This window comes from Fusarium subglutinans (genome assembly GCF_013396075.1).
Source record: "Fusarium subglutinans strain NRRL 66333 chromosome Unknown NRRL66333_c0000002, whole genome shotgun sequence".
NCBI lineage: Eukaryota > Fungi > Ascomycota > Sordariomycetes > Hypocreales > Nectriaceae > Fusarium > Fusarium subglutinans.
The window spans coordinates 42028-57750 of NW_023502065.1; the positions used below are offsets into that span (position 1 = coordinate 42028).

The 15723-nt window shown below is 47.3% G+C and overlaps 5 protein-coding genes across 5 annotated transcripts; 2 read left to right on the forward strand and 3 right to left on the reverse strand.

Annotated features, from left to right (window-relative positions):
• Positions 1 to 3804: 3804 nt before the first annotated feature.
• On the forward strand, positions 3805 to 4141 carry FSUBG_342 (uncharacterized protein; the record flags this gene model as incomplete). The annotated part of the gene is made up of 2 exons (XM_036681299.1): positions 3805 to 3946; positions 4002 to 4141. The coding sequence occupies 2 exons, from the start codon at positions 3805 to 3807 to the stop codon at positions 4139 to 4141; spliced, it is 282 nt and encodes a 93-aa protein (XP_036543865.1).
• Positions 4142 to 5249: 1108 nt separating this feature from the next.
• FSUBG_343 (uncharacterized protein) lies at positions 5250 to 5480 on the reverse strand (the record flags this gene model as incomplete). The annotated part of the gene is made up of 1 exon (XM_036681309.1): positions 5250 to 5480. The coding sequence occupies one exon, from the start codon at positions 5478 to 5480 to the stop codon at positions 5250 to 5252; it is 231 nt and encodes a 76-aa protein (XP_036543866.1).
• Positions 5481 to 6316: 836 nt separating this feature from the next.
• On the reverse strand, positions 6317 to 7552 carry FSUBG_344 (capsule polysaccharide biosynthesis; the record flags this gene model as incomplete). Its single annotated transcript, XM_036681320.1, has 2 exons — positions 6317 to 6944; positions 6996 to 7552. 2 exons carry the CDS (start codon positions 7550 to 7552, stop codon positions 6317 to 6319), a joined length of 1185 nt encoding a protein of 394 aa, XP_036543867.1.
• A 1097-nt stretch (positions 7553 to 8649) lies between these two features.
• FSUBG_345 (pisatin demethylase cytochrome P450) lies at positions 8650 to 12123 on the reverse strand (the record flags this gene model as incomplete). Its single annotated transcript, XM_036681331.1, has 8 exons — positions 8650 to 8696; positions 8751 to 9046; positions 9099 to 9223; positions 9283 to 9617; positions 9666 to 9848; positions 9935 to 10300; positions 10747 to 11219; positions 11270 to 12123. 8 exons carry the CDS (start codon positions 12121 to 12123, stop codon positions 8650 to 8652), a joined length of 2679 nt encoding a protein of 892 aa, XP_036543868.1.
• A 2348-nt stretch (positions 12124 to 14471) lies between these two features.
• FSUBG_346 (alcohol acetyltransferase) lies at positions 14472 to 15716 on the forward strand (the record flags this gene model as incomplete). The annotated part of the gene is made up of 1 exon (XM_036681342.1): positions 14472 to 15716. The coding sequence occupies one exon, from the start codon at positions 14472 to 14474 to the stop codon at positions 15714 to 15716; it is 1245 nt and encodes a 414-aa protein (XP_036543869.1).
• Between the last annotated feature and the right edge of the window lie 7 nt (positions 15717 to 15723).

The window sequence follows — 15723 nt, forward strand, 5'->3', positions numbered from 1 at the left end:
TAATTTTATATTTTCTTAAATTTAAAATCCTGCCTCTACAGGAAATATTTCAATATGTCTTCTATCGAAGCACGCATTTCCACCTTGTCTCCGGTTTTTGACCTACAGTCTGACCATGACCGTACCATCACCGTTGACCTTTTCCTCCAGCACAATTGCCCAATTACGTTCCCGACTCAGAATCTCCGTCTCTTCGACTTACCTACGAATAAAGGCGGCCTTACTTTCACTGACACCGAGACTGGCACCGAGGCTTGTCAAAATAGAATCCTTATCTACAGGCCTGATCATAAAGGATCTTTACAAGAGGATAACTAAAAGTATTTCCTGACGCTATATCCTGGATAGAAATATACTATACAAGCATCTATATCACGGATGGAAAGTGGAATAGGAGGCATACAACTCCGGCCGGGAAGCACAGCCAAAGAATACAGGGAGGCAAACGAAGCGCAACCCAAGGTTTGGAAATGATGGAAGGCCGGGAATCTCGACAACGGCAAGACTTAAAAAATTAGAATTGATCAAGAATCTACAATCAGGAAATGGTTTGAAGGTAGCACGGCAGAACTTCTTTGCAAGCCTTTAGCTGATAGGACTGATGATAAGATGAACAAGAAGCCGTTAATGATTAATGTAACTCAGCCAAGCGAGTTTACCATGATACCACTTGACACGGATGGGAGTCTGGACTGGCCTTAGTTAAAATTCTATAGTATACTGTACTATTCTATCTCATTCTCGGGCACACTGTCCCTTAGTAACCTAATGCTAAATGGCTTGACAAGGTGCTATCATGTATGCCAGCAATAAACATCGCCCTGTATTCTTGCCGCGGTACTGAGCTGGTATGTACCTCTCGGTGCGGGTAGCAAACCACTGTTGCCATTTGATGACAATTGGGTCATTGTCCAGCTCCACGTCACGTACGTAGATGGTATCGCCTTTCCCGATCAAATCAGACATTGTAGTGGTTGTGTAGACTATGAAGGAAAGGTGCTCGATACAGAATGAAAGGAGTGCGATGGTAGGCTGCCTAGACTGCGCTGATGAGAGTGTTATTTTGGGTTGATAGACCTGACAACTGATGCTTATATCATGCGCCCTACTCGAAATGTGTGGGAGACAATATGTAGGCCCTCGGGATGTCCACTTACCTAGCATAAAGTATCCATACCAGAGCGTAGCATGGCATCCTAGACTCCTCACGCATGTCCACTGCATAACAGCTTTCGGGGCTTGGCTTTAGTGGCCCATTGAAAGGAATTCCGCTTCGACTGAAGCTAAAAGTCAATTCGAAGCAGTAGGCTATCCGTTTGTGATGAAGCGGGCCGCACACCTAGTTAGTAGTTAGAATGGGGATATCTCTGATTCAGCCGCTGTGCTATACATCGCGGCGATCGATGAGATACAATGCTGTGGCCACGATCTCAAGCATTAGAAGTACTTTGTCGCCTCAGGAGGAATGTGATATCGTAGCCTAAGAGCGGTGATTAGCCTCTATGGCTGCAGTAAATAGTCTTGTGCTACCAATAAACCCGCACATCACCGGGGCTCATGTGGCCAATGAGAATTGACAATTTTGCGTCTATGGGAAAAATCCAAGACATGCAGCAAGCTATCGACATCAACATCCCGGGGCTAATTACCCGTTGCGACCAAATTCATCTAGTTTCCGATTTTGTATAACGCTCAAGTAGCCGACGTGGAGCTGTTGATTCATCTGTGGGTCTTTTAGCTTCCTTTCGCTCACCCGTTCGTAATAGGCTACACGCAGAAGGTCTAGAAACAAGTAATGCTGCAAAGCCACCACGCTCTCCGCCGCATTAGGAGGAGAGTGGGCTGGCTGATATTCACAAAAGTTTCTAGCTGGTTTCACCTTATCTGCATACTTCAAAATTCGATTGACGATGTTCCACCTCGCTGCCGGATTGAACAGCATAACAGCGAAGGCGGTGAAAACCGTCGTGGCCATCCGATTTCTCCGCTTGACCATTCTCGGGTTGCCAGCCAGCCTCAGAGAAGCCACTACACTACCGACGTGTGAACTCATCACCGACGTTGAATATTTTCGAATGCTGGTCTTTGCTTTTTGTTTCGGACTTTGTTGACTTTGGTGGCGGGAGGAAGCGATCCCGGGGCTATACCCGTATGTTCCGTGCAGCGTGGCGTATGCCGTTGACAAAAGAGGTGTAAACAAGCGAACGGGCCGGTTTAGCGTGTCTAGTTGAGAGCTAAGCGTCAAGACATGGAGATCAACAGCTCTGGTCTTTCTTGGAGAACCCCACTTTGCTCAGTGAGCGAACGCTGCGAGGTTCGTTCAGTAACGAGTCAATAAATCAGCCTGATTCTCCTGCTCTAAATACATTTATGGAGTCATTAAAGCGCAAGTAATGAGTGTAGGTAGACTCCCGTTGGATTCGTGTCGATCACTGCCCTCAGAAGTGTCAGCAAGGCTCGGGCCCTTCCACTAGTCATAGCAGTTGAGGATACGTACACAGCATCATAATTAGTGTTAATGCTCATTGCGCAAAGATGAACGCTATTTGGGGGACTTATATGGAGCTCAGCTGTAGCAAGAGTGTGAGGCTGGCTGAAGTGGTCCATCTTTACCTGAAACCGTCAGAGCTACCTAATACATAGTTTCCTCGGATAGCCGATTACCCCTTGAACTGCCAAGGAGCTACACGGCTAGAAGGCACGGGAAGGAGTCAGGTGCTCCTGATTATCGTGGGGCCCATTCTCGTCTGGCGAACCCATGTACCGAGTGACTTGGAATAACTGCCAACGGCCCATCCTCCTCATTCCACGAGAAGATTCAGCTAGAGTCTCAGAAGTCAAATCACAATCTTGGCTGCTTGAAGGTAATTCGGATTGCAGCAACTATTGGTGCGCGGTCACATGGACCTATCGTGCGTAGATAGGCTTGAATTTATTAGTCCAGGCTAGCCTCTTCTGAGCCAGCCATGATCATATTTCGTTTCCGCCAGCCACAACCGTTATATCCCAACTGTTTCAGGAACGGCCTAACTGCAATCGAAGCGTTACAGGATAAATCGTACCATTTTTGTTCTTCCTGAGGTTCAAGGTGTCCAAGTCAGTGAAGTCACCGTGTATACGTCACCACCTAACATTGAATTCTACGCAAGCCACTCTTTTTGTCACATTTCTAGGACGCCCTTGACTGCTATCACTCCACTTTTGGTGATCCATTGCCATCATGCCGCTGTAGCTCTTGAGCCTGATCGCTGCCGAGCATGTAAGTTTTATTCCTCTATCTTTCAGTAACTCCTTAGGCTCTGTTTATCTGACATTTCTTTAACACTTTTGACGCCCATTTTATGGAATGTACCTCGCCAACTGTCGATAACGATGGTCGAATCCGGTGGCTATATCAATCAATGCAGAATCATGCAAGGTATCAATATTGTTCGATCTCCTGTCGGCAACGTGTACGTTGCTCAAACTTAACAACCACAACAGAAAACGCATGTGATTTTGGAATTGGGACTTCATCGAACCTTGCGGGCTGACAAGCAACCCACGTACTTCCAATGGAAACAATCGCCATCAAATCGCTCAAAGTTTAACCCTGCTTAGCGTGGCCGGGGGTCGAGATAAAACTTCTAACCGCGGCCTCTGTACACAGTATGTTGGTTTGGTAGACTCGACGACCCTTAGCATCAAAGCGTGTATATAAACCCTACAGGTCCCTCAATTTCTTGCTCTCGATTCATATGGATCTTCACAAGACATTCAACAGCCTTCTCATAATCAATTACATATTATCACAAACTCAACACCATGCTTTTATATAAAATAATTATCAACAACGTCTCTGGACATAATCATACCTATGATATAAGCTGGCCAGGCGGAGCTGGCCAACTTGACGTCGACGACGATGAAATCGAGCAGTTTTCTGAAACACTCAACGTTGCCACCGGTAAGTTCACAATTGCTACTAAAGGCATATCTTGCTTATTTAAGCTATCTTTTAGTTCCCTTCCAAGTCAGCGTGAACCCAACAGGCAACCCACATGTCGGCTTTTCTCTCTCTATCAACACTCCTATTGGTACAACAGCAAATGTGAAGCACAAAGCTGACGGTACCATGACGGTTACCCATCCAACAAACTAAGACGTCTGGGCAATGGCTTAATTCACTCGTTCTCACTACTGGTTTGTTGGCTCCCTTTCAGTCACGGGCGAGAATTTCGGTATCAGGGCTTGTACATCCATCTCTGCTTCTGTCCATGCCGACCAAAATGGCAGCAAGTACGAACTCAGGGTCTTCGCCGTTGAGGAGGGCAAGGCCAACATCGATTGTGTCCCCAAGATTGCCGTCATCAAATATGCTTGCAACGGGCTTTCTGATACCCCCATTTGGGACTCCAGCTATATCACCGAGAAAATAAGAGATACGAGGCGGTTCTTGATATATATTAGGGTTAGATCACAACTTGTTGGTTTTATATGTTTTGCCGAGATGTCACTCTATTAACTGGTTGGTCTGTTAGTGGTTGGATCTGAGGAGGCTATGAAAACACAGGTTCAGTCATCTACCCATATTGGGGTAGTAGCTTGAGGATACTACAGAAGCTACTACAATTAAACTTGTCATCAAAATGCGCTTCGGATTCGTGTGAACTACAGCAACATCCACTGAAACGGCTAATCGCAAACCCTGACGGAGCTTCTTACAGTGGCTTAGCTTAAATCACGTCCAGTCTCAGCCAGCCAAAGGCGGGTTTCCGCCAGCCACAACCGGTGTATTCCAACCGCTTTTGGATTGATCTGGCTCAAAGCGCAACCATGCGAGACAATTTACATCATTTAATTTCCAATACAGTGATAGCCCCGTTGATGCCTTTTGTCTACCGCATATGATCAAGGTCCATCAAAGTGTTTTGTCCACACCTCGTCGCAAATAGCCCCTCAATAGGTATACAGGATAGATCTTTAGCTAACATATTATCTCCAATCTCATGTACCTTGTATCCCTTGAAAACGGTGGAGAAACGCTCCTCACCACGCCCCATTTAACGTCATAGATATTATGGCTGATACTCCAGTAAAATTCATATCCATCCCAGTAAGCGAAGCTCAACTCTTGGGTCTCTCGTCCTCGGCCGTCAAGATAGGTAATCTGAATGAGGGAGGCCTTCAGCGCGCTCAAAGGCTGCAACATACTTTTCGCGTGCTGGGTCCAGCGTAAATTGGGCCGGGCGTCTCCTTTACCTTTGCTTTCACTCTCCTCCTGTAGGATAGCTGTCGAAAGCTTGCTTTTCTAAGAACACTGTCACACTATGGTGGTGAGGATCTTGGATGAGCGAGACAAGGCGTTCGCTGGGAAGGACAGCAGTAACATCCTGCGTCGAGCCACCCTGCTTCTCGTCATCCTTACCAAATCTAGACAGAGGGCCATTTTGTCCCAATTCGTCGTAGACCATCTGTGTTCTGTTCTTGTTTGGGTCCATCGCCGTGACGGGTTGCATGACTCTACAATCGTTGTGGGCGTCGGTGACATTGTCAGTTGTATCAATGCATCTAATTGGCAAAAGCGAATATTGGCCAATCAAACCGACGTTATGTCTCCGAACGGATCAAAGGATCTGTTTGGAACAAAGAATGTTCTCTGGGCTTCCGTCAACGGGTGCTTTTCTGGACTTTCACCAATCCCATACATGTTGCGGGAAGATGTAGACCATAAAGTCAAAAGGTAGGCCTGTCGCAGATGCCGAGATTCATAACAGCAGCTATAGTATATCGATATCATCCCGGCATATCTGCATTCGTCTATGTCGAGCTGTCAGTCTCCGAGAAGCTGTCGAGTCTTACGATTTGGTCAATGTCCCTAACCCCTCCCCTTCCTTGATTGGTCCGCCAGAACTACCGACATAGAAAACTTGGTGATGCATGACGTGGCGAAAAGTTTACATTCAACACCTTTGTAATGGTATTGCTACCGTAAATAATCAGAGATTTGACACATGAAAGGTTTTCACTACAACTAACATTGTGCGTTGCTTTGTGAGCCGAGGTTGTCTTCCGCTTGGTAATCAGATCGCACGGACATCAGACCTGAGCCGCAAGCGCCGAGTTCGAGTTAAATACAAAGCTTGTTTTTTAGAGTCTCTTTTTGGCCTGGGGGTGATCCCAATCGAGGAACGGGCCGCAATAGAACGGGTACCACTGAGAAAAAGATCTACTTATCACATGCATATGAGTTTGCACATAGGGTGGGTCACAGGCATCGGCAAGAAGGTTTAAAAACGACAGCATACCATTCTGAGGATGCAAGGTTGACAACGTTCTAGGCTTCCAAGAGCCCTTTCTCTATGAGATTTCTGGGCTCACGAGCTTCCTTTTGCTCAATGTTCTCACGCTTCTGACGGAAGTTCACCGCTCCATACCGCAGCAGCTCTCCAAATGATCCAGGCATACAATCCTGTCCCTCGTTCTGATCCCACAAAGTTCCGAGATGTGGTGTGTGCGTCAGATTCTTCGCCCGTGTAACCTTTTGAAAGCTTGATTTGGCCAACAATCGCCATACGAGCTTGTACGCATCCTTGTAGTCTGTAGAATCTGGGTCGGCATCAAGACGAGTAGTCAAGAGATTGTACATCCGAGGACCAATACCATCGAAGCCCAAGACCTTCTCACCGCCCCAGACCTCGTTCAGGGCGTCAATGCAGAGAATGTTACGCTGCCAGTATTCAGAGCTTTTGAAGCCATCGCCCGTGTCACGAACCAAGCACAAGCGTTGCCAGCACAGAACCTGGGCAATGTACTCTAGAAATTGAGTGACCGGCACCTTCCAGTCCCAGTGAAAGTCCGTGGCATCATCATAGCGTATGTCTTTGATGAATCCGAGCAGGGTACTGTCGCTGATACCTTGTTGGTTGGTTCGACCATTCCACAAATGCAGGAAGAGCTGGTGCCTGCGCCATGGTTCATTAGCCCCTGTCCATCGCTTTCACATCAATGCTTACCATTTCTCTATGAAGGTGTTGTTCTTCCGAGTGGCAACGAAGTGATTCGCGATCGTTTGGTCATACAGAACCGGCACCGCGATCTCGTACGGCGAATCTGGATCTGCAAGTAAATCCCAGCAAATGCGATCAACGTGTCTAATCAGAAGGCACCCAACGTCCATACTTATACCCCCGTAACGGAGCAGAAGCGGACCCCGGACGCAATCAGCCGAATGTTGCCCGGCATGTTGACCATCCATGGTTCCGCTCAAGAACGCCTCAGGCAACATCTCCTTGTCGACAAACTTGAGGACGTGGTTGGGGGAATTGGGTACCATATCAAGCAATCGAATGGTCCAATCAGCTCCGCAAATGCGCGCCCAACCGATGACATTTCGCTGGCACCAGGGAGGAATAGCACGTATACCTGAATCCCAAAAAGCCCAGATGTTCTTCTCAGAAGCTACAGGCTTGTACTGCTCAATAGAGGAAATAATCTCTTCATCGGTTCTAAGGTCAACCGGTTCAGTTGCCTCTAGTTCCGATTGATACTCGGGAGGTATAGCGAAATGCATGAGGCGAGTTTGGATGAGGGGGGAAGTGAAAGAAATGAGTCTTCTATTCAAACAAGCTTTTAGAGATGATGAATATCTTGTTTCCAAGTATTCTTGACTCCTTTATAGCTTTTTGTCTGTTATAATTTCCAGCGGTGTGATACAATTGATATTTCTATAGCGCCTAGATTGGCAATCTTCCAACTGCCGAGCCGAGAGAGCCCCTGCTCGTCCGCTTCCTCTTATCTCTTCTCGTATCCAAAAGGTCTCGCTGTAGATTTGAACTTACTTTGAGGCTAACCCTCAAACTCTTCCTTTCGGTCATTGATCGCCATTGTATACGTCGGTACCCATTTCCAAACTCTATGCAGGCTGTTGATCCCTGTATACGGCCCGTCCCATCCTAAATCCGCGGGTAGCCACGTATCATCATGGTAGTGGGGATACTAAATGAGCTTACAAGATCGAAATACTCGTATTGTTAGAACAATGTCTTCCCCATATGCAGCCATGGGCCATCAGACTTCCTGCGGTAAGTGAGTCATTACAGCATGTACCGATCAGAGTGGAGGAACGGCTCCTTGGCAAGATAAGATCCAATTTATTTGAGAGTTTTATAGTAAATACAACCTCATACTGACATGTGGTACCAATTGTTAAGCTAGCTTCACTCCCTGGAGTATCGAACGTGGAGGGCCAGAATGGCTTGCATCACCAGAAGTGACGCGCGTCCAGGACTCGGACACACAACAGAATAGCAACCCATCCATTAAACAGCGACTTTACCTCTGGCCGGCTGGGTGACGAGGACATCTAGATAGTCCTTCGGGTAAAAGCTAGGTAGAGGCTCGGCAGAGCCAAGGTAAAGCCGTCTCGTATACCAGCAACGAAGTCTCTAGCAACATCTTCGTGTGCCAGTCCAACATTATACTTCACTAAGATCTGACTGGCTACAAACCGAATTTCCATCAGACCTAGCTGCTTTCCCACACAAGAGTATTGCCCTATAGTACAGTGCAGGTGTTAGCTAGGTCAATACATCTGGACTTGGGGATATCATTACCAATTGAGAATGGAACAAAAAGAGAAGGGTCCTTCGTGAGCTCCTTCTTTGTTGTTCAGCGCTCTGGGATAAACTTGTCGGCTTGCGTAAAGAGTCTTTCATCTGAGTAGACAAACTATCTGTTAGATGTAAAGCAAGATTATCGGACACCCTTACCTCGATTAAACGTGTAAGTTGGAATTGTTACTATCGTATCGCTTGGGAGATGCGTGTTGCCAATATCAAGACCCTCAGGCGGAGTCACTCGCTGTAAGCCTGATGGGATAGCCGGATAGAGTCTCATAGTTTCGTTAATGCAAGCTTGCAGATATCTGAGCTTTGATAGACTTGAATGGTCCGGCTTGTCATGCTCTGCGTAATGTTGATCAAGTTCTCTTCGTAGTGTAAGGCAAGTTTCTGGATTAATCGCCAGCTCGAAGAAAAGACAGGTAAGTGATGCCGCAGTAGTATCGCTGAAGAATGGTTACTTCAGACATTATCTAATCGCTATGTAGGACATCTCACCTGCCCGCTACAGCGATAAGCTGAGCATCTCCACGTAAATTGATATTATCTTGAGCAGTCGGCTTGTTGAGAGCGTTGTAGACAGAGAGGATCCATGAAAATACATCCGGCAAATCCGGCTTATTCTGTAATACGAGTCGTCAATTCAACATACAAGGTTCTCACCAGATCTACCTTTGCTTACCTTCTGTCTCCAGTCGACTTGTTGCTTGAGCCATTCCTGAAACTCGAGATTCTTCTGATTTAATATCGGAATGCGTTTAAGCATTGGAAAGATCCAGGACAAGTGACTCAGAGAACCAGCCATGAGCATGTTGGAATGGACTAGTTCCATAAATGTGTGTGCTGTTCCATTCTTGAGCATATCGAAAGTTCTCCCAAAGGCCAAGTCTCCCATAACATCAAAGCTATAAAATTTAAACCATAAAGATGCGTCGATCGGGGTGCCTTGGGATGCCTCTATCTGCTCAACGAGTTGGGAAGTGTAACCAGCCACGCGTGCTTCATACTCTCGAAGTGCTTCTCAACATGTTAGCCGAATTCGCCTAATATCAATAATTCACTTACCCTTGGAGCTGAACGCCAAGTCCCATGCATTACGTCGATAGGCATGCTCCTCTTTATCTCTGGTCATCTGTAGAGCTTTGATGGGGTGTTCGATGCTGTACCAAGGGCCTTTAGTACAAGGGGAGCTGTTCGAATGGAGAGCTTGCAAGTCACGCGGATCTATGATAGATAGCTCGCTAGGCCCTGTAATATGTGAGTAACACCGCGTTTGATGGTTCCTTCTTGTGATGAGCAGGTCAAAGGGGTACCAGCATGAAATAATTACTCACCAATCCGAACAATATCCCCATACTTTCTATGCAACTGCTGCACCTCCTCAAAAAGACAAAATTTCTTGAAGGCGCGAAACGTAATGTACAGATTAGACAGCCTGGCCCAAAAAGGGCCTGGAAATCGACGCAATCGGTGGAACCAGCCACGGTAGATGAGCATGCTAATTGACAGTCCTATCAAGGTTGATAGTGTGGAACATGACGATATGGCAGTGACTTTCCATATATTGGAATCTTCACCCTCGACAGCTCGAGCAACAAAGTATATCAAAATGCTTTCGAGGACAGCAAAAGCTTGCAAGATGTTCAAAACGTAGAGGTTCCATTCACCTCGCCGGAAAATGAATAGATGAGTCAAAACGCCTAGTACGAAAAAAGGCCATAATTAGCCGGACCGAAGTGAGCCTGTAAGGTAGCCATCGGTATCTAAGTTCATGAGGTTGTTGCGTTAACGAAAGAAACTATTTTCTGCCGTTCAGGGGACATTCCCACGTGAGCTATTTATCATAAGATCCATGACTGAAGTGACAAGATTGTTCGAGACACCCATCGTGACTATATTAAGGTTGTCTCCCCCCCGAGTGGTACCTTAATAATTGGAAATCCCGCTATGACCTCGCCAAAGCGTATGAATATTAGAGCTAGCAATCGAACTTTATTCATGACCATAATCTAGACCCATCCTAGTTCACCCTTTCGTGAAAAGCCGGGTTTGTGATCTAAGCACTTGACAGCCCCCTCAGCTGTACTATCAATGCTAAGAATTGCGGCATCCTCCAGGCCAATGAAGCCTTTCTGGACCACGTTACCTAGCCAATTGACTAGCCCGTCAAAAAAACCGCCTGTATTGAGTACACAGACACCACGGTCATGGATACCCAGCTGATGCCAAGTTATCACCTCAAAGAGCTCCTCGAGAGTGCCATAGCCACCACTCAGCCCAACGAATCCACTTCCCTCGCGCCCATCGATCACCTCTTGGATCATCAAGCGCTTTCGAGTATGCATATCCTTAACAACGGTCTGCTTACCGTATCTGGCGTAAGCAGGATCCTTAGGGTGTCTTCCTGATTCCTTGGCTTCGTGTTTAAGTAGTGCCTCTGGAATGATACCATGTACAGCATCAGGACCAGAAAGCTCAACGAGAGTGCTCGCGATTGCGCCCATCACTCCAGTTGTGCTACCTCCGTACACAAGCTTGATGCTGTTTTCGTGACAGACTCTGCCAAGTGACTTGGCAGCTTCAATATGGGACGGGTCGCTACCAGATGACGAACCACCACTAAGAAATTAGCTCTTCTACATCCAGCGATGGGTATTAGACTTTCTTACAAGATGCAGAGTACCCGAGGCTTTGGTCCGTTGATCGAATGGAAACTGAGCGAAGTTGAAGCATGGCAGAAATCACTCGCCATTCGAATTGCAGGTTTCTCAACATCCGAGATCCAAGATGCCTTGTCAACGACCGTAAGGCTCATATTCGCAATTTTCTGGGCGTGAAGAAATGGGGATAGTGCTTGGCGAATCCATTCCAGTTGCGAAATCCCGTATTGAAATGTATTTTCTTTCATCGAGGCCAGCCCAGTCTTGAGCAGCTGATCAAAATGACTGTCGCTCCTTCGAGCTTCCAGATATGGGTACAACTCCTGATACCCAATTGCCTTCCGAATACCCTTGTGAAAGTTGGGATTTCCGTTCAGATGCTTGTCTTCGAGGAGTTTGAGACCCGAAAGTTCTTCCAAAAGACCTGCCTCCACCATCTCATCCAGTCTGGATTCGATGTTGCTGAGATAGGTAGACTGGTGAGGCAGCAGAGTGATAGCAGCCATACGCCATCCACGGTTCAAAGCATCGCGCAGGAGGGGCAAAGTGAGCGATGTTGAGCCTCCAACGACTACAGGTATAGCCCCATGGTCATAGAGTTCCTCCAATTTTTTGATTGCTTCGGCCACAAAGTTTGTTGGCTCCTCGTCAGCCTCCAAATATCCGATCATATGGTGGTCGATTCCATCTGTTTCTTCAGGAGTGGGCTTAGCAGTGATAATACTCCCAGGGGAGTAGCACTGCAGGCTATCAACAGAGATGACTTGCCCATGGACAGACTTGGCGATGGAGGCTCCCAGTTTGGTCTTGCCAGCACCTGTAGGACCAAAAACACCAATCAGGAATCGGTTGGTGGCTTCCATTCTGGTGGTGTTATGTGAAGATAAGCTTGTAGTATGATTGAAAGTAGTGTTATGTATATGAGAGTGTTACGTATAGAAGAGACTGCGATGGTTCCCTCTGAAGTACAGGTAAATTTATACCTGTACACACGGGAGATATCCTGCTCTGCCATGAGTTCTGAACCGTTGGAGCGTAAAGCTGCGTAAGCTCGAATAAGGTTCATTTAGAGATACATTCGAGGCGCACAGATGAATACTCGTCATCCCACATACCCCTCCGGCAAGGTAGGAGGTTTAGGCAAGACACATTTGTCCATATACTAGATGTGTAGTGGTTGCGAGGCATGGCTCTGAGTGATAGGCCAAATCTCGAGGTTAACGAAAAGGTTTTAGTTATCAGCAATGGAACTTTTGTTGAAAAGGGATCGGTAAGAAAGGCTCACGTCATTGTGTGCTATAAACTTCATCATCACACTTGCAGATCATATCACCAAGAACCATGAACAACGCGTAAAACAATTAATCTTATGGGCCTATACTATGGTTCTCACGGCTTTGAGTTCGACCCGGGCCAACTTCTGCTCATTAACTTTGGTTAATTGCCCTTCAAATTGTGTTGAATAGATCATAGTCAAAGTCATTTATCTCCAAGCTTAGCCATTTCACCCGTACTTTCACTTTCACCGACCTTCATACCCACCCCTATCTGTAACGTTTCTTTTACCTAAGGAAGTAGCAACAAGTGTACTTCGTCAATGTCCACAGCCTCTGACTACAACCACGACCACAGCGCTTGAAACATCACTGACATACCATACCGCTATTAATCACTCGGTTTCCTGTAAGCTTCCAGGCTGTTATCGAGCGCTTTTCCAGGCCTCATATCGGCGTTACATGGCTCCAGCTCTCGCATCTTCGTGCTAGGTCCCCATAGAATGCACTCGAGGATTTGGGTTGCTGGCCCAGGACTTATCGATGTACGATGCTATGTAACAAGCCTGCGAGCATATCATGACAAGAATAAAGCCTAGAGTTTCAGGGCAAGAGTGCCGGATTTAGGTGGCCGGACACGGCAGGCGGCAAATGGAACTTCATATGTTAAGCTTTCAGTCCTAGCAACAAGGATGGGCATCAGCTGCTTGGGTGCAAGGGTATGGCAGGTACGCGGAAACATTGGAAACTAACTTTCTTAGTGCTTTCGGCTCGGGACGTGTCCGAGTAGCCAGGGGTATTGGACTGGACGTGTAAGCCGTTGGGTCGGGCGTTACCGTCACGGGGAGGCTATCCGGGACAGACTTGCTGCATGGTGACACCGCGCCTTAGAACCGCCGATGCCGTGAACGCCCTCGACCGATTAATGTGATGGGGGTACTATCCCTCATCAAGAAGGTCCACGAACCAGGCCATTTCACCATAAGGGCTAAGTGATCTGTCCGCGGAACATACTGATAAGCGAGAGAATAGCCAGTAGACGAACGAAAACACCCAGTAAACCTTCCCAAAACTTTAAATATCATCGGGGGAGGCAGTTCTCGCAAGTATTGCAGAAACAAGCGCTGAGCAATATCTAAACGAGTCTGATCTACCTTTAAAATTGCCTCAGACTCATACCAAATACCGAGCCCTATTTCCATGGCGGCTTTTCAGGGGTTGCTCTGCCTCGTATCTGCATCCCTGTGCAAAACATTCGCTCTCGACCCCCAAACAAGCATTTGTTATTGATCAGGGCCTCATTCTAGTGGACAGAAACCCAGCTCAAGGCTCCCGTATATTCGAACACCCTGAGAGACCAATGGCATTGCGTATCAGATTCGATCACGTATCAGGCCGTTACGATACTGTGACGGTCAGTTAACTAACTACAAGTACTTTGCCCTGCAGGGTTTAATATGCACGATATGTTGGAAAAGGTCATAGCGGGCTGCAGGGCCGCTCGTCGACAAATGGGAGAGCGAGGGGCTCAAAATGGCCCCCGAGGAACAGATACGGATACGAAACCTAACTTACAATTTATCATAGAGCATATCGGCACTAGCAACCGATACTTCTTTTAGCCTCTCTCACCTTTCTTGTCCTGGTTTCTCTTTCCAACAAGCATAAGCGCATCATCAAGGATCAGCCATGTCTAATAGCACTGATGTCGACATCATCAGAAGCTGCAGTGCATCGTATGTTCATGTTCGATAATGTGTTGTTGTGAGCTGACTGCAAATAGGGAATCCATTTGGACTGCCTGTCATACGCTCGGAATCTAGTTCCGTATCTCAAACACCGCCACCTTGACCATTCCGACACCCAAGTTCAAAAATGACTCCGCGTCACTTTTTATACGCACGGCCGTGGCCCAAGTCATGCTTAAGCAGCCCGTCATGCGCGTTGGCATTATTGGACAAGACTCAAAACATCCACGATTCGTTGCCTTGTCGTCTATTGACTTTTCTGAACAAGTTGAAGACGCGAAAGCATCATCGACAGATGATGTGACTAGGAGCCTAGAAAACCTATTGTTGCAGCCATGGCCCGACCTTTCAAAACGCCCGGGCTGGCACGTTCTGGTCTTTCATGAACCCAACTTGGCAAATAAGGACGTTTGTCGACTCCGGATTTGTCTCACTGTTCATCATGCCATCTGCGACGGAGAAAGCACAGCAAAATTTCACACATCCTTGGTTGACGCTCTTAACAATCCTGATCCCACCGTCGCGCTGATGATGGACAAAAGTCTTGTCGTAAACTTGACTGACGATATCCGCGACTACCCTCCCCCACAGGAAAAGCTCATCAGCTTCACTGCGGACATCTTCTGGATAATATCCGGACTCTGGAATATGCTTGCACCATCATTCCTCAAGCCTTCTACATCTCAGAAGTGGGCGGGCGAGCCTTGCAACCCTGATATTCAAGCCGCACACATCCGCTACATTTCGCTAAGCTCCGTGCTCACTCAAGCTGTAGTTAAGAGGTGTCGCGAGGAAAAGACTACATTGACCAATCTTCTCAATGCCCTTTGCGCTACCTCCTTGGCGAGACGCGTGCCCCTGACCCAGCAGCAGGGCTTCGTCAATCTCACAGCTGTCAGCCTACGACCGTGGATTTCCGAAAAAGTGCAGTTCAACAAGGCTTGGATGTCCAAGTGCGCGTCATCACACGCCCAGGAATTTGGACACGACAACTTAGTCAAGATTCAACAGGCTGGGGATGCTGCAGTCTGGGAGCTTGCGGTCGGATTGCGACGGGACATGAAGAGAAGAACAGACTCAATACCCCATAACGAGTATTCCTATCTTTTCCGCTATGCTGGCGATTGGCGTCATGTCTTCCAGGCCAGATACGGAAAGCCGAGGCGGGAGCTATGGACGTTGAGCAACCTGGGTTCTATCGCCGCCCCGGCGTCCAAAGGCCCCTGGGAATTGGAGAATATGTTGTTTGCCCAGTTTGCGCCGATTTTTAGCTCTGCGCTTGCGGTCAACACTGTAAGTGTTGAGGGCAGAGATATGATGGTGTCACTTGTATGGCAAGATGGAATCCTAGAGACAGAACTTGTAGAAGGGGTAAGAGACGACTTGGAAAGGTGGCTGCTTAACCTTGGAGAGGAGGGGAGGCTAGGAATGTAGTGGTACC